The following is an 18,271-nucleotide window of genomic DNA, read 5'->3' on the forward strand; positions in this document are numbered from 1 at the left end:
TGCATCCAGTGCCTACCACCTCAGATTACCACACAAATTTCAAATTCCCGTCAAAACCCATTCTCAGCTCAGCACATTTAAAAGTGCCTTAGAAAAAACACAAGTCACCAGCACTAAACAGGTTCTTTGAAGAGGGTCGGCATACTTGGCTCAATAAGTATGTATGACATCAGGTCACATTGTTTTTCCAATTCCTAAGTCGTGGGTTAGAGTGAAAACACTTACAAGGTTACAAGAAAGTGAAAGCAATCTCAAGTGAATCAAAGCTGGGGACCTTGATGTTAGGTCCTATCTGACAAGGGGAAAATGAGAAGAGACAGTGGGGCCAGGCAGGAAATGGAGACCAAAGGGGTGTGAAGTACGGGCACCACGTTCACAGTTAAGATTCAAGATGGTACCTTATCTCCGTGCCCACTTGTCTTCCTCCCTGTCTCCCTCCCTCCTTCATAGCACAAGTTATCAGGTTAATTTGACCACAAAGTCAGTTAGAACGGAGGGACAGAGCACTGAAAACACCTCCTGTAGGAAGGTGAGTCATTCCAAAGGACCTTCCCACAGGATGTTACGTTTCATCTTTTTAATCCCTTAAACTTCTTGCTGTTTTTTAGGATTGCCTTTTAGCCAATGAAAATATATCTGATGCAAGAATCAATAAACCATAAATGTGCAACTCACATTGATTGAAATTTTAAAAATCTTTTTTAGAAGAGATTTATTTCAGAATCTCCAGGGGCTTTGGGACTCCCCCACACTTCAGTGACATTTCTCACACTTTCTTCTAACACCTTTAGTTTTGAACACCACCAACGACACATGAGGTGATGGTATGTATTTGAATAAGGTGAGGGGTGGAAATATACAAGTCCCTACAGAGAATGCAAGACACATGGAGATGAATTACAAAACTTTATTGACTTGTTAAAAACATGAATGAATTCAGCAAGTACATTTATGGTCTATCCACATTGTTAAAACAGTACTTAAAAATAAAATAAAAATGATTATCCATTATTTACAGGAAATGTGGAAAAATGACTTTAAGACCTGGAACATTATGGGGAACAAAACAGGGCATGAGAATGATTCACAGGCTGCCTATATGGATTACAGCAAATGGATTTAAACATGACATGAGTGAAACTCAAAGATCTGTCTTTCTCTGGAGTCTCCTGCTATTTTTTTCCATTTCTCTCTCTCTTTTTTTTTTTTCTTTTGTATTTTCAGCGTCACTGAGGTATAATCAACAAAGAAAATTGTAAGATGTTGAAAGTGTACAGTGTGACAATTTGAAATACATATACAATGTGAATAGAACCTCTTGCTATTTTATATTTGTTTATAGAAGCTCCATTCATAAATGGATGGTGGTGAATTGTAAAGGTGGTGAAAATCTCTGTTCTTTCCTTTACCTCTCACATGCTTATTTTTCTGTGAAACTAAGACTCCTGACATACCAATGTCAAGCCATCTTGGGTACGTACCAATGACGAGCCTGAGGCTCCAAACCACATTAGCCTGTATTAAACTCAGGGTGATCTCACTGTCAAAATTAGATGGCTGGGAGGTCCCTTTGTCCCTGAAGACCAAAACAAGGAAATGGGCTAACTTGAGTTGAAAACTGCCTTCTCTGACAACTGTTTTCATATCACTTTCTGGATTAGGAAGTCTCTTAACTTAATTCAGCCTGGCAGCACCCCACAGAAAATTGTATCCTTGCCCTGTTCAGCAGGGTCCTTAACCTTCCCAGGTGTCCTTGAACAGACCTGTCATGGTTTATAGGCACTGTAGGTATGTGAACATAGCAGAACGCACTTAATGGAATGGCTACTTCTGTCCTAGTTTCCCCGGAATACAGTCTGCTGAGTAGCACAAGCCTGGGGGTCCACTGCCTTCACCAGCGGGGAACAGCACAGCCCATCTGGCTGAATGCAGCAACCCTGTGAAGACCCTGGGGTTTACGGAATCTATTACCTGGAGTCTGGACAAAAGAAGATGAAATGAGCTTCTACTGTAGTGGCAGGAAATTAGATGAAAACCAAGGGAGGGGGCACTAGACAGAAAGAAATGGAGCAAATGAAAGCATAAATCATCTTGGAGAGCTACAGAAGAGTTAATACTGGTCCCAGTTAGTGCTTCGATTCCATTTTGCAAAGAAAAAAAAAAGTGTGTGCAAAGTAACCAAATAAAAATAAATTCTCTGTCATGGAGTCAATTTAGAGTGTTGGAGAGAGAGAAAAAAAAAAATCAGAGATTTTAACAGAATCAAGGAAAAAAAAGAGGAGAGAAAAAGCAGGAGAGCTTGCATCATGCTGGCCCTCATCTCTGGCCTGAATTCATGGCTGTACTCCTTGAGTTGTTTACTCATCCAATGGCTGAATCCTGATGGCCTCTGGTCAGTGTTGGGGGGTGGGGTGTAAGCCAGGTGAGGGGTGGGAGGGAGAGTTCAGAGCCAAAAGTGAATCCTGGGTTCTGCATTGCAGGCTTGGGGCTGGGATTGTTCATGCCTCATTTCTATTCCTTACTCTTGGAAAGAAGATTCAGTGGGTCAAAATGAAACCAGTGCCTGCTGCAGACCAGGAGAGAAAACCCATGAATGCATGAAAGTATGTGGAGATTCATTCCTGATGTTAAGAGACTGATCTCCTTTAGTCTCAGACTGATGTTATCATGCGATGACAGTGGGAGTTTATTCCTCTCTCAGCTGCCTGGGAGGGTCTCAGTGGGACCTGAATCAAGATACAGGACCTGAGACACACCTCTTGAAGAGGACACACCTGCTTTGCATTCACCAAAGGGCTGTATCAGTACATTAAGGAAAACCGACGAAGTGGGGCCATGTGCTTTCCCATCTGAATCTGTGCTTTCCCATCTCTCGCTGGATACAGTGAAAGAACAATGATCTTGCTTTAAGGCCAGAGTAACAAACTGGCAGCCCACAGACATGTTTTGTTGGCCTACATAACGTTTTAAAAATAACTGAGCCAACTTTTTAAAAATAGAGACATTTCACATAAAAAATCCAGGTTTCAAGTTTCTCTTAAAGAATCAGAAGGTTTGGAAATCTGGACCGTCATTCCTGGGAGGCAGGAGTTGGCTGGTCTGGGTGACAGCCACCCCTCTGGAGGGGATGGTGTTCACTCAGCTGGCCCACGTTGCTCACTTAGGATACCTGCCTGGCACTAAAATGCCACATCCTTGTTGGAGGATGATGGACTTGATCTCAGCAAAACTGCTGCCTTTCTTTTTATAATGCTGGAAAAATGCATTCTACATCACTTTAGGATGCTCAAAAAGATTTCTTACAGTGGACATCAAAAGCAAAGAATGAGAGGGGTGGTCTGGTGCACAGAAACAAGAAGTTGGGTTACTGATGGAGGTCTTCAGAGATTTAAGGAAAAAATGAAAAATAAAGAACACAAGAGCAACTGAAACCATTTTCTAATAGCCTGATGTTTTCATTGTTCCCTAGGAGATGTCAACTGCTCTTTGATTCAATTGCCTTATCTGTCCACTTTTCTCCATTTTCTCCAAAAATCTAGCTGCAACTCTTTTAGCTATTGAGGACAAATATTCTTTTTTTTTTTCCTCTTACAGTCTGGGATACTTATAAAATAGTCCTTAGAGAGTTTATTGCCTTTTTATGACTCCACGGAATAACATAAAAACTTTAAAAAAAAAAAATGCACCAAATGGCCGATATTTAAGAACCCTGACCGTCCTGACAGCCTGTGACAGGCTCTCAGTTTGAATTTCATTTTTCTTTTAGGGGGTCAGGATTTCTGCAATAGCTGGCCTTTTTGTAAATTGACACCTTTGGGAAAGATCAAAATCTAAGTAGTGACAGGAACTGTCATTCAACAGTGGACAAGAAAATGGGAATTCAGAGAATATTCAGACCTCCCCCTGCCCAGGGTCAGCTGCCCGCACACTCAAAAGCCCTCTGGGAAACACAACTTCTGAGAACAACAGCCTGTTTCTGCCTTGGAGGAACCACCCTTCTTTCAGGCGTGGGTACTGAGCAGCCAAGTCAAATGCTGTAATCCATAGGACTCCGTGAAATGTCCACGTCAAGCAGTAACACATTTCGTGGCTAATGTAAAAGATACAGTATAAAGTATTCATCTTGGAAAATCTATTTATATCAAGTGGTGCCTACATGGATCCAAGTTTGTTGAGATTAATGCCTTGGTTACACAGAATTCAAAACAATGTTTCTGAATATGTTGGACCAGTTAAAAATCTATAAAACTTTAAAGCTGAACTGCAAAACTGGAGTAACTATCCCTCCTGCCCCCACCGAAAGGGCTTTTTTAAAATGTCAGTAAGTTTCCAATTCAGCTGTGACATCTATGGGCAGTCAGAGCCAACTGTGTTTTCAAACAAGATGCTCCGGGCCTGGCTCTGAAGTTCCCCCAACAGGAAAGGTGTGAGGCAGGCAGGAGCAGCCAGACCTCACAGGGATCCCATCCTGCCTGGTGCACACTCAGCCAAGTGCACGCAAAGGTCACTGTGATGGCCACGTGCGTGAGACGGGTGTCCGTGTAAGACTAAGGCAGGGATGCAGGATTCTGTAACTCGAAGGCTGCCCCCGCAGCACTGAAGCTGGACATTATAAAGCACGTATTCATTAGCGACCTGCCACCTGTGTGCTGCTGGGGTCAGGAAGAGCTGTCCGGCTCGGGAAAACCCAGCGGAGTGGAGTATGTTGCAGAGGACTACCCTTCTTAGAATGTGGTCTCCTGCTCACAGCAGGCCAGCCATTCGGCTCGCGGGCCTTTTCAGAGCAAAAAGCTACAGTTCTGTCACGGGAACAGCATGAGATGCTGCGGCCCTCTCACTCGGAAAACTTCTAAAAAGCGGGTGGATCACAGAGGTCAAATAAAAGGGCATATGCACCATATGTATATATTTTACTTCTTTCCGATTTTTCTGAAACTATGCCTGACCAAAATCCACAGCCCCTGACCAATTAGCCTGTTTCTTTTCTTTTTTCATTTCTTTTTTTGTCTGCTGATAACCTTTAAGGAAAGCATTATTGTTGATTACATTGACTCTGGACCTTAACAGCCAGTGAAGGAAAGAAACTCCCAAGGATATCCCCAAGTCCCCACAGCGAAGGAGCATATGCCCTTAACTCTTTTAGTCACTGCTTTCTAGGTGGAAAAGTGAAACTTTCTGAATTCAGTACAGATTAAACAATAGAAAACAGTGCTAAAATTCATGTTAAATGGAGATTACACTGTTTAGTGTGTACTTATACCTGTTCCTACACATAGATTTGTTTTAAAACTTTGCAGTTCACCTTTAATAAACAGCAACATTGAAAATCAATACATTTCCAGTAGGGTCAAACAGCACACACCTTTCTGAAGAGAAGCACAATCCAACATTATTTCAATTCAACTTTGTATTTGAATGATCGTGAGAACAAAAGAGACGCATTAATTTGTTTTCTTGACTTTCTTAGCTGCCTGTGAGCTGTCTCTGCATTGGTGTCCCCAATCCACAGTTCACAGCACCTGCGGGCTTCATGCGGTACCTCCTGCAAATACCACCCACATCTACCAGGAAATCCCAGGTAAGCGGCACTTCCCAGGAAAGGTCAGTGCCGGCCCCCAGAGTCCAGCTTACAAGGCGGCATCAACCAACAAGCACCACAGCCCCCTTCTCTGTCTTTTCCTGTATTTCAGTTACCCATCCAGTGGAATCTTATGAAACAAAACAAAACCTAAAAGAAACACAAAATAAAACATAAGTCATGCTCAAAAGAAAAATCAATGGAAAATAACATGCAAGTACAATCACTTTTAAAAGAACATAATAAACATCAAAACTGAGACACAACATGGAATATGCCTGAAAACATAAAGATAATGTCATTACAAAACCGGAATCAGGAGAAAATGGGATTCTCAGTATCGTCCAGCTTAGCTTTAGACTTAAAACTGAGTTTACAGGGCACGGGAAACTCAGGAAAGAGATGCAAAGGATTCCCGCACACAGTTCCACCCACAGCTGTCTCAGATGTTAACACCTTAATTTAAGGAGCAGAAATCTGTGCACAGTAAAAGATGACCCCTCAATAATTTTTATATATAAGGAAAAAATAAAATACAAATAACAGATATCTACCCAAATTCTAATTTTCTTTTCCTACCTATAAAACCAAATTATTTCTAAAATAATTAATTAATTACTCAGCCAGATCAGAGAACTGGCTGACTTCACCTGGAGAAATATTGAGCTCATGTGAGGATTTAGATTCTTTTTTAGGGATCCTACTATTAATTGTGTGTGTGTGCATGTGTGTGTGTGTGTGTGTACACACGTGCTCAGGCATGTCTGATTCTTTGTGACCCCATAGACTGTAGCCTTCTAGGCTCCTCTGTCCATGGAATTTTCCAGGCAAGAACACTGTAGTGGATTGCTATTCCCCTCTCCAGGGGACCAACCTGACCCAAGGATGGAGCCCTTATCTCTTTCATCTCCTCCAATGGCAGGCAGATTCTTTACCACTGTGCCACCTGGGAATCTCAATTAATTAACTGCATATATTTAATTAAGTACCATACCATATCTATGGCACATATATAGAATCTACTATATAAAATATGGTATATAGCATATAGCATGAAGTATATTTGTATGTATATACATTACATATACAATTTAAGACATGTAGTATCTAGTACACATAATATATAAAACATATATAATACTTAATGTCAACTAATTCTGCACACATCTACTGAGCACCAACCAAATAGTAGACACTGTAATACATGATGCAAAAATAAAGAAACTGGAGTTCCTTGACTTCAAATACTTCACTGACACCAGATGGAGAAAGAAGAGGGAATCACTTGCACAGTAAATCTACTTTGTGCCAGGCTATCTGCCAAGCTCTTTGCTTAAATTAAAGTCACTATAACCTTAGGAGATAGGTTCTATTGTTATACCCACTTAACAGGTGAGAAAACTGAGGCCCAAAGACTGAGCAGCCTCTCAAGTTCTGACAGCTAGTGTGGGGCAGAAGTCAAATTCCCACCCAGAACCTCTGGTGCTGTGGCTGCCCTACCATGACCTTAGAAGTGATAAGCTTTCTCCAAACTTGCCTGTGAAAACCCAGCAGGAACAGCGAAGGTTTTACTACATAGAATTCTGTGAGTAAATTGCATGAATCTTCATCAGCTTCATAAGTGACAGAATAGATGATGTCATAGTAGAAACCCCCAAGATGCTTCCAAGACGTTTTCAAGTTTAGCTTTGGAAGACACTTCTAAGCCCAGCCCTCCAGACTCTCGATTTTCCTCAACCTGGTGTCTGGTCTGCCAAGTGCTGCTGTCATCTGCCTCCAGAGCTGTAATTACCATCACCAAGCTGTATGATCATTTACGACAACACTAAGAAAGTCTATGGAGCTTAATTTCCATGGCATTTCTCTCTGCTGCCCTTCCAAGTCTCAGGAAAAGAACTAGGGACAAACGCCAAACATCGTTTATGGATTTAATCACCCACAGAGCACTGAGAATTTAGGAAGCACACAGGGATGCTGATTAAGTCTCCTTCATAGCTGTCTCTAGTCTCTTTCTAAAAACCCAGCCTCCAGGCAAACATAGGCAGCACTCGTTGAAGAGTGCCCTATGGCACACAGCTCGAGAACACCGAATGAACTAACCTTAGCTACTCTTTCAGGTTTCAAGAGGGTGGATCTCAAATTCCTTCCCACTGAAACAGTGGGATTAATAGGAGGATGTCAAGTTTACCAATAAAAGCAAGAAAAGCTTGGAGATACAAATAGAAGACATCACCCTCAAACAAAATCTTCATAGATTCGATATACCAGTTTCTCTGAACATGCAATTTTAAAGGGTTTACTTGATTAAAATAACAACAGATTAAACTGCTAATGCAAACCTTATTTCCACCGGGTTTATGGTATTGGGTTGGCTCAAAAGTTTGTTCATGTTTTTCCATTTGGGCCAATCCCATACAAGAACTGGAAGAGTTTACTGATGTCAGAGTGTTTAATTGGAACCAGGATGCTCTTCCAATTTGCTTCTATTTGCCACTTTCCTCTGCCATGCATCTCCCCAACATGCACTACAGGCTCTTCTTTTTTTTTTTTTTTTACATTTTTCAGACATAGAGAATAGGCTTATGGACATGCGGAGAGGAGAGGGTGAGATGTATGGAAAAAGTAACACGGAAACTTACATTACCATATGTAAAATAGATAACAATAGGAATTTGCTGTCTGGCTCAGGAAACTCAAACAGGGCCTCTGTATCCATCTAGAGGGGTGGGGTGGGGAGGGAGATGGGAGGGAGGTTCAAAAGAGGGGATATATGTATACCTATGGCTGATTCATGTTGAGGTTTGTCAGAAAACAACAAAATTCTGTAAAGCAATTATCCTTAAATAAAAAATTAAATTAAAAAAATGAAAAAACAATAATGTACAGGCTCTTTTATTTATTAAAATTGGGAGAAACAATTTGCTGGACTAGACGAAAGCTCTTTTAGACTGCCGTTTGCTCAGGCTGCAACAGCATTTGCCTCATTTAAGTTGATGTCATGTCCCTCTGTAACCTTCTTCTGCTCTGCCTTTTGTGATGTGTCCTCAAAGACAAACATCTCGGTTCCACACACCCATGCAAGAAAAGCAAGTAAAGCCACCCTAAAATACACACTTTATGTCTTTCTTGATGAAAAACCAGTTTGTTATAATGATAAGCAGTATGTAATGTCTGCGTGTAAAGCATGGCTTACACCACCCCTCACCTCAAGCAAGGCAAGTTAGTCTCCTTCCCATATACTTGATACTCACACATATCACTGATACACTTAAGGTACACCACCAACTCATGAAAAATTAGTTTCATTTAAAACTTGACTTCCTTAAGAAAATGCATCCAACGCTTCATGTTTCCAAAGGGTTGATGGTAAATTTCAATTAGGACCCCAACTGAGCCACCAAGATCTAATGACTTGTGCCCTCTCATGTTATAAGAAACCCCCAAAAAGGGCCACAAAATGATATAAAACAATAGATCATTATTTTCTCCTAGTGAGGGGGAAAGTTTTTAGACCACAACAAATGGCTGAACATCTTGTGGGTTTAGCAGCCAAACGAGCTGTCTAGCTTCTGAGTCTGAAATATAGATATTTTGACAATGTGACATTCTGAAGCGTTTGCAGAATTCCGATGGTGCACGGTAGTTATCGTGACAACAGCTCCTTTATCAAAAACAACTTTAGAAAAACTGCCACCGCTGCTTACACTTAGCTGAGCTAAATAAGAACAAGGATAAAGCAGGTGCTGAATGAGAAATGTGATGTCAAGTTGAAAGCAGAGAAGAAAAACCCGGATGGGTCTCTGCTATTTGCTGATTCTGGATCCATTTATCGACCTCTTCAAAGAGAAGGACCAGGGGGCTGAAGGTCAGTGAGGCACCGTGCTTTCTGTACCATTTGGCTTCTGACCCATTTAGATTTCTTTACATTCAAACATGCACACATTTTTCCTCCTATTACTCAGAAGCAATCAGCCATAAAATGGCAAGGATCTGCAGTACATTTAAATTAACAGCAATTTATCTGAAGCAAAAAGGAAAACTGCTGAGTTGAAAGGATGCTAAGGGAACGGAAGAAAGATGCAGCTGCAATCTAAAAAAGCAGATCTTATCGCATTTGTCATTGGAGAAGCAGAAAAGTGCCAGCTTGGTGTCTGCAGGGCACAGCACCACCTTGGAGACAGCAAGGTGCCCAGGGGTGCCAGAATGGCAGCTCACCTTCATTGGAAAGCAAAGCAAACATCGCCAGAGCCTTGTGGAAAATGTTTACCAGGTAAAAATCAGAGAATCTCCTGTGTTCTTATAGGACTAGGTGTCCAGGAAATGGTGGGGGTAAAATGCTTTCCTTCAGTTAGACTTGAGCTAGGTGCAATTTTGTTTTATTTTAGCACTTGGGCTGAAACCCTGATTGTCCTTACTTGACATCTTTGTAAAACGTCTAGTATCTGTTGGTTGTTGCATCAACTAGCCTTTGCTTTTGTGCCTTTTCAGTTATATTTTATAGGTGAGTCACTCAGCCCACATGGCTGTTGTGATATGTCCATGGTCACCCAGGAACAGAATGAGAGCTGAAATATAAACTCAGAACTTCTGGATGGTCAGTCCCTCTTCTTAAATGGTATCACCTGCAACTGTGGCAAAAAATTTCCCAACAGTTAAACTTAGATCCTTATCTGCACTCATTCCAAAAGCTGCTTAACCATCCTTCAAACACCCCGTTTCCTTCCCAAGGATGTTCCTTTTGTCTACACACCATCACATCTCCTTTAAGATCACCTTCTACCAAGCAAGCCTTCACCATTCTCGAAGATCCAGCATAAAAGCCATATCCTTCGAGTAATTAGTTCACTCTCTCTTAACTTCTACAGTATTCTCTTCCATTCAGCTAACATGTTCTTCTTTTGTACTTTTGCTAAACTTCTATATGTTTTCTGTTTACTTTCCTGCATCCTAGACTTTAAGCACAGGAGGGTAGAGAGAGCATATCTCTACATCTTCTATGCCCTACTTGCCTCTCATGCTACCGAGGATAGCATGCATTCTAAGCCATAGCATAGTAATGTCTAAAACTTTTATTGAACTTTGATAGACTTGAGAACAGAATCAAAATGGAAAGGAGGGGAGAGACAATACAGTGTAGGGTCTGCTGCTTCTCGCTGGTAACTGGGTTAATCAAATCACTTCAAAGCTTCCTGTATAAAATCACACATTTGGTCAGAAGTGTACGGAAGGTTGCAGAGTTAAGACACAAGAGCACCCAGTGAGAGCCTCCTGAAGCATTTTTAGCTCTTGGGGGAAAAGTACTAGACTTGGTTCATTCTAATTCTCATGATGATCAGAATTATGGGGTGTGGATGTGGGGAAAAGAAAGCTGTTGCCCATTTGTTAGCTGAAGACCAAAAACTAAAATAAATGGCTAAGGTCAGCAAGGCTTTTAAAGCTCAGGTTTGACTTCATAAAATGAAGTTAAGTTATGAGCTGAAAATTAAAGCAGGAAACACAAAGTTCTTGGCAAAGCCTGAATGTGTAAGGAAAACCAAAGCTCTTGCACAATTAAAATTCAATGATTTGAAGGAAGATGTGATCTGATCAGCAGGGCCTGATGAAAAGTGTTCAAGACCACAAGCACCATCACGTCAGGGATTTCACATAGGATGGGAAGCACATTCAAAGACCAAGGCCATTGCAATTATCTGTGGAATAACCTAAAAATGCCATAAGCAGAGTAGGAAAGAAAAAAAAGTTTATGGTTTAAGGGGCATTAAATACTCAAAAGGCTTGTACTACAAACACAGTGAAATACCCAAATCAGTCTATTGTCTTCCTGTGGGTTGTGCCTTGCCTTCTGACTTAGGAAAATAAACATACACTGCAAAATCTATAGGGTAACTCTTTGCAAGGTGAAATGAGATCTTCCTAAAGACACTATTTCATGATTCTCAGACCAGAGGCTTACCAATGACTCAGACATTCAATACATAAGCATGGCATTGTCAATTTCATTATAGAAGACCACATACTTGCTGCTGCCAGTATAGATCTGTGTCTAGATTTGTTTTTGCCAAAATACTCCAGACAATGATTCTTCTTAGGATATGAATCCAGAGTACGACAACGTAGTATCCAAACACAAAACAAATGACATAAAACCTGTTGCTCAATTAACCTATAAATTCAGAAACCTGCAAGAACCTCAAACATACGGAAAGGAAGTTGCACAGCTCTGCTCAGTCGTGGGTAAAACCGAGGCCCACAGACCAAAATGGATCTGGAAATAAACTTCAAGAAAAGTAAATAATGCATAAAATAAGCAAGAGAAAACAAGTGGATGTGGGGCAGCCAGAGCTGGTCTGATGGTGATGATGATGGTGATGATGGGGCGGTGATGATCATAGAGAAGATAACGATGGTGGTGATGACAGTGGCGGTGATAATGAAGATGAAAGTAGGAGATGGAAAAAGGAAGAGCAGGAGGAAGCGGAGAACTTAGAGGTAAAGTACTGCTGTTGATGTACTTGGGAGACCTCAAGCATGTAGACAGGGAAGCCCCAATTATTGGAGAGTGAACTCAGATATAATAAGGCCTCAGAGTAGAACTATGACCCCATGTCTAAATTCAAGCTGATCCTTCAAACAAGAGAGTAGGTAAAAGTAAAATTTGTCCTGGACCACCGCTTTTTGATTAGGCATTCCCAGACATGGTTCAGCAACAGAGTCTGAAAATTATTAACACTTAGGATGCCTGCTAAGAAAGCAGCTATCAGGGGTCTTTGGAGTGCCCAGTGTCCCTGCCTATTACTGCAAAGCAGGAAAGTCAGATCCACTAATGCTTCCAATGAAGCAGAGAGGAAGGTCAAACAAATTACTTTCTCTTGAATAGAAGTACCTCGTAAATCTTATCTCCATTCAATTAGCAGAGTGCACAAGATAATGAAACCTCAGCTAAGTACCAAATATTCCAGAAGGCAAAACAAAGAGAAGTGAGGTTGATGATCTCTACTATCTGACTACAATAAACATGAATTATCCAAATCCACCTGAGAACAGGATCAAAACACAAAGGCCTTTGAGCTATCTGGAAATGGACATCTTGGGAGGTGGGCTGCATTCAATGCTCTGGTGCAGACAAAGTGAAATTGCCAAGGGCCACATCCTGAGGGCTTAACTCTTGCTCTTCAAAGAGTCCAGTTACTGTGGGCACTCCCCTACCCTGGGATGCTTCTCTCTCTCATATGTTGCCACCATACCAACTCCTCCTCACTGCCCAGCCCCCACAAGCAAGGACATGACTATCAGCTGCCCAGGGACCTGCTCCCAGACTATAGTTCTACCTCCATGGCTGCTTCAGGCACATTCAAGAAGCTGCCCGACTTCCAGATTCTCGTCTGGCCTCAGCCATTTATTCAGAAAAGTGTGTGTGACCGAGTTTAGAAACAGGAGACTCTCATGGGGCAGGAAGGAGGTCCTCCACCTAAACGTGCCCTTTTTCTCTGGGACCTTTTCTCTAGGACAACATAAGCAGAAAGACTTCCATCATCTCAGAAGTTATCTCACCAGAATGAAAAATAAAACATGCCTCTCCTCCAGAACATCTGAGATGCGATGGGGAATTTGGGGTCTGGAAGGTGGTTCACCTGCCCTTGGTGAGCCTATGAGGGACATGACCTGACACTTTTATGCCAAATTGAAAGTCCCAGATCAGACCCTTCAGAAGTGAATCCAACCCGTATTCCAGTGGTCATCTCTTACCCTAGCAAGGTGCATAAGGTAATGGCCCAGACGTGCTCACCAGTCTGAAAGAATACCAGTCCATTCCTGCCACCAACAACAGGATCCATAGTCCAAAAGCATTTCCCCATCAGGTGGAACCCCCGGGATGTTAATGCCACAGCCAATACCTCTGACCACTCCTTATCAGCAGCAGATGACCCATTTCAAAAAGTCTCGATAATATGGAGAACTTACTCTAATCACCGTAGGAAACATGAAAAGTGCAAAGTCAATCCCATAGACACAGCATTCAGACTTGGGCAGCCAGCTGAACCCCTGACTTGACTTAACCCCAAAGTTCTGGAAGTCTCCACTGTTGTGACATTCTTATTTGCTCAAAAGAGCTCATCTTGGAAAAAGCCCATCTTGCCTCACAACCCTGACTAGCCCCGCAGCAATATCTTATAGCAGCTGGAACAGACGTCAACCTCAGTGCTTTAAGCTTGGCAATACCCCATCTGAAAGACAAGAGATTCTCTCTATGCCTCGATTCTTTCATGCAGTAACACAGGAAGTCCCTTCATATTTCCTCGGTTCAGGTACAATTTATACATGTAGAAAACTCTGAATTTTCAAGATAGTGCATTTTTACACACACCAGATTTCACAGTTTATTTTCTTTTTTAAATAAAGTATGCATGGCATACATGGCATACCAAATATAACAGCTTGGTTAAGAATTATAGCAACCATGCCAAGAATCAACTAGAACCAAGACACTGGAAAAACAATGTATTCTAGTTTTTTTCTTATAATGAAAATATAGTGTATCCAAACATCTGACATTATTTTAAAGAATGCTTTCCATACCTTACAGGAAGTTCTTTAGTAAGTCAAAGTGATTAAAAGGGAAAGGCTATTTACCTTGTAACTCTACACACATTATTAGTTCAAAACAGAAATCATCATCCACGTAAGCACAGAGGCATTCAAAGGACATGTGACAGACAAATGCACTGCCTTATGTGAAAGTTGTAAAAATCTATAATGTCACATAGATGAAAGGACAGAGTATAATTACACGGGCATAGAAGTAATGACCGGATTATAAATTGTTCTTCCGTTCTTCATAATTATGGCCACTTACCATCCACTGTTTAACTCTACAAGATTCTAGAACTTTATTTATAGCTGGCATTGTAATCAGAATCTTAATAAGTACAATTGCCCTATATTTTTATCTTCTTTGTTAATTGCATGAGGCCTGAAAGAAAACCACAAAGATGGCTGTTTATATAGCAAAAAGCAGCCTGAAGCCAGCAGAACTGAGCTTGGATCCTGGCTCTCCTGGCCATGTTGGGGGGGGGGGGGCCTCTCTGAGCCTCAGTTGCCTATTCTAGAACAGTGATGAAATAAATCTAACATATTGAAGTGAGTAGAGTTCATACGAGTACCTAATACTCCTCAAGTCATTTACAAGTTCCTCAGCTCAGTACAGTCGCTAGAATTAGGACATTCAGACAAGGTGCCAAGCCTTGGAAATTACAAACTATCCTACTGATTAAAAAAAAAATGCATTTGAAATAATCTCTCTCCTGACCTTGATCCACATTCATTGAGCCCATTTAGGACTTTGTAGTAAATGCTCACTATGACTTTGAACCAACTAATGACCATATCCTCCCTTAAAGCTTTCTAGATTGGAAGTTTCATAAACACTTGCCCTGTTCCAGGCTGTGTAGCCAAGAGTCTTTCTAGTTTATCTCCCAATTTTATACCTTCTTTTGTTTCATTTTTCAGAGATGCCCAAATGTGTTTTGGGGGCTATATTCTCCCTTATTCTCTCTGACTATCTTTCTCTAACCCTGGCTCTGTCTCTCTCTCATGTCTTACTTTCTCTGTATCTCTGGGCCCTTCTCTCATTTTCTCCTGTGGACTGGGAAGAACTGAGGCATATATTAACATCATTATTTTTGTTTATCGAGTGGAACTTATGTTCTAGATTTTAATATGATATAATTTTCTCTTTAATAACCTAATTTAGTTTCCACTTTATTGGAAGTTATCTTACTATTATGCTTTTGGAGTTATTTTGTTTTACTCTACTAAGACACTAGGTGCTAAAAACATTCGATTTATAAAAATCTGATTTCCCTATACCTTCTCAAGTATATATGAATCATATTTAACCCTTCTTTTGGGAAGGGGAATATCATTTGCTTGTTAAGTATTGAAAAGGAAGGTAAGCATTTCCATTTTACAGATAAAAACACATAGGCAGAAGTGGGCTCAGTGATCACATTTTGTTTAAGCATACTTTTTTTTTGAAGTACAGTTAATTTATAATATTGTGTTCATTTTAAGCATATAGCAAGGTGACTCAATTGCATGTGAATATATATAAATATATATTCTTTTTTGATTTTTTTCTGTTACAGCTTGTTACATGGCATTAACTATAGTTTCCTGCACTATATGGTAAATCCTTATTGTAAGTATATGTTTCATTCACTGATCATACAGTAATAAATTACCTTTCACTGTGATGACAGGACATCAAAACATCTTTTTGAATTATCTTGCGTAATTCAGCCTGGCACTTTAGGACAAAAAAATATTCTCCAGCTTCATTTCCAAATCAAGGACATCTGTCATCCACCAAGAGACAAATGCTTCAAGAACCAAGGGGACTTTAAAACAGGTGAAGTCCATCCACCACTGGGGTGTGCTAGGATGCTTCTGTGCTATTCTCTAGGATAATCATATGCTACTCACGATAATAATTGTACTTTCCAGATTTCCATTCACAGTCATGAGCAGGACACTTCAATCCCGCAAGCAACTCAGCAGCCACTGCAAATGATGGCTTTCAACTGCATTTTCAATCATAGGCCTAAACAAAGTCTTTGTTATAAGCTATCAAGTAAAAACTCACAGAAGGAAACTTTGCTCAAAATGTCCATTTTCACACTCCTGCGAAACTGTGGTCCTCTCAGTTAGAAGCCCTGGGACTGCTGGAGAAGGCTGTGTTGAACCACAGCCAGCCACCAAAGCCACGGGCTGGCCAAGGACACTTTCCCACTCCCCTCAGGAGGTAAAATGGCCTTTTGATGCCAAAACTGTGAGCTCTGGTTGGTGACACCACTGACTGCGAAGAGGGATTCAGGGATTTCACACCCATGATGGAAGACATCTGAAAACCATTCCATGACTTCAGTTCCAATTCCAGAACCACACACACAGAAAAAATTGCAACTCTAGATCCAGAGTTGCCTCTGAGATGTTGCTCATTTCCTCCCATCTAGCATCTTCCAGCAGTAGCTAAATGAACCAAACCCTAACTAAATTTAACTTAATTGCACCTAAATTACAGTCACAAAGCCCCTTCAGAGATTCAGTCAATTTCTTGAGGGAGAAAGTAAATGTTTTAGTATATAATTATAAACTTAATTAACATAAAATAAATTAATTAGGGACTTGCGCTCGTACTGAACACCATAGTTTAGCTGTTTATGGTTGTATTTTCCAAGAAAAGCTAAACCTGGAGAAGAGGGCAAACATGTTTTAACTAATTCCATCTCACCTCTCTGAACCCCCAACTGAACTGTCAGATTACTAGTTTATACATGGCATCTAAAATTCTACAGAACTCAAGTGGAGAGAGCTTACTTGTTCCTCTCTAGGAAAAAAAAAAATTCCCACCCTAAACCATCATAGCTCCACTAGTTCCGAGCTGGCAGTTCACTGAAATAACAGATGATTATTCAAAGCAGAGTTCTCCGTCCCAGAGTATAATGACAAAAACTCACCTAGAGCCGAAATAACCATCTGCCACAGATTTTTCCACATGGTTTGTTTGCTTGTTTGTTTTTTTTTTTTTAATTCTGAGAAAGAATTAAAAAATGGCTTTGGCAAAGAAAGATGATTTCACAAAAATGACCCAGTTTCCAACCCGTGTTGCCTGAACTATTGTCCTAAAATTGCTTTTATCTGACTAAAGAGAGGAAGAGGCTGAGAAAAGGAACCTTGAGGGTGATCTTGATGGCACAGAGTTAAGTTTTTTGGTAGGTGAAAAAAAGTCTTGTTCTAATTTTCAAAAGTGTCCATAGTTTCTAGGAACTCCAACCTGCATCTCTCATACTTTTCTCCCTTGACTGCTGTGAAGGTGGAGAATAGCTGCTGTGCAAAATCTGACCCACAGGGAGGCAGGAAGAAGAGTGGTTGAGAGTAGGATTCTGAAACTAGGATGTGTTTCAAAGTCACACACAATGATGGTATGGCTTTGGGGAGAGGCTGCCTCGTTCACTCATCAGTAAAATGGAACTAATGATGGTATTTAATGTGGGGTTCCTGTGCAGATTAGATAAGTTAATATATATCAAGTGCTCAGAAGAGGGTGTGACGAATGATACACATTCAATAAATATTAGATATTTCTGCACTCCAGCTCTTAGCATTTGTCCCTTTGAACCAGAGAATGTGCTTTGTTCAAATCGAGTTGTGAATGTTTACTAACACAGACCTAATATGCTGGGCCTTCTGGCCAACACATGCACCAAGTGGAAAAGACAGCCTGGTACTGATATTGTTAACAAAAGGAATCCCCGTGTTCTAGATAAGAAGTGATCTGTGTGGTCACAGAATCAGAGAACTGAGTGAAGAAAGGACACTCAGAGACCCTGTAGCCCCTGCACCCTAGTGTCCCCAAGTCACCTCAAAGGCACAGAGCCAGCGAAGCGCAAACTCAGGTGCTGGCTACAGACACAGACCTGGAACAAAATGTCAACGTGGTGCCAAAGACAGAAATAGAACCAGGTTGTTGTTGTTGTATTTTTTTTTTTAATTTTAAAATAAATATCCCCATGCCCCAATGGATCTTGTCAGAGAGTTTTGAATGCATTTCTGCTAAATCACCTATTTAGCTTACTTTATTTTTATCTAAACATTAAATTGATTTCCACATGGAAGGGAAGTGGAACCCAATCA

At 40.8% G+C, this 18,271-nt stretch overlaps 1 protein-coding gene across 2 annotated transcripts in view; it reads right to left on the reverse strand.

Annotated features, from left to right (window-relative positions):
- Window positions 1-18,271, reverse strand: part of NTRK2 (neurotrophic receptor tyrosine kinase 2) — a 382,689-nt gene that overhangs the window by 213,483 nt on the left and 150,935 nt on the right. Inside the window, exon 13 of one of the 2 annotated variants that reach the window (XM_061163736.1) lies at window positions 890-5,728. The exons of the other annotated variant lie outside the window; for it this stretch is intronic. Within the exon in view, the coding sequence (XP_061019719.1) occupies window positions 5,691-5,728 (38 nt within the window). The 3' untranslated portion in view covers window positions 890-5,690. Of the gene's footprint in view, window positions 1-889; window positions 5,729-18,271 lie in introns of those variants that run through there. 2 annotated transcript variants of the gene reach the window in all.

Source organism: Dama dama, chromosome 16 (assembly GCF_033118175.1).
Source record: "Dama dama isolate Ldn47 chromosome 16, ASM3311817v1, whole genome shotgun sequence".
NCBI lineage: Eukaryota > Metazoa > Chordata > Mammalia > Artiodactyla > Cervidae > Dama > Dama dama.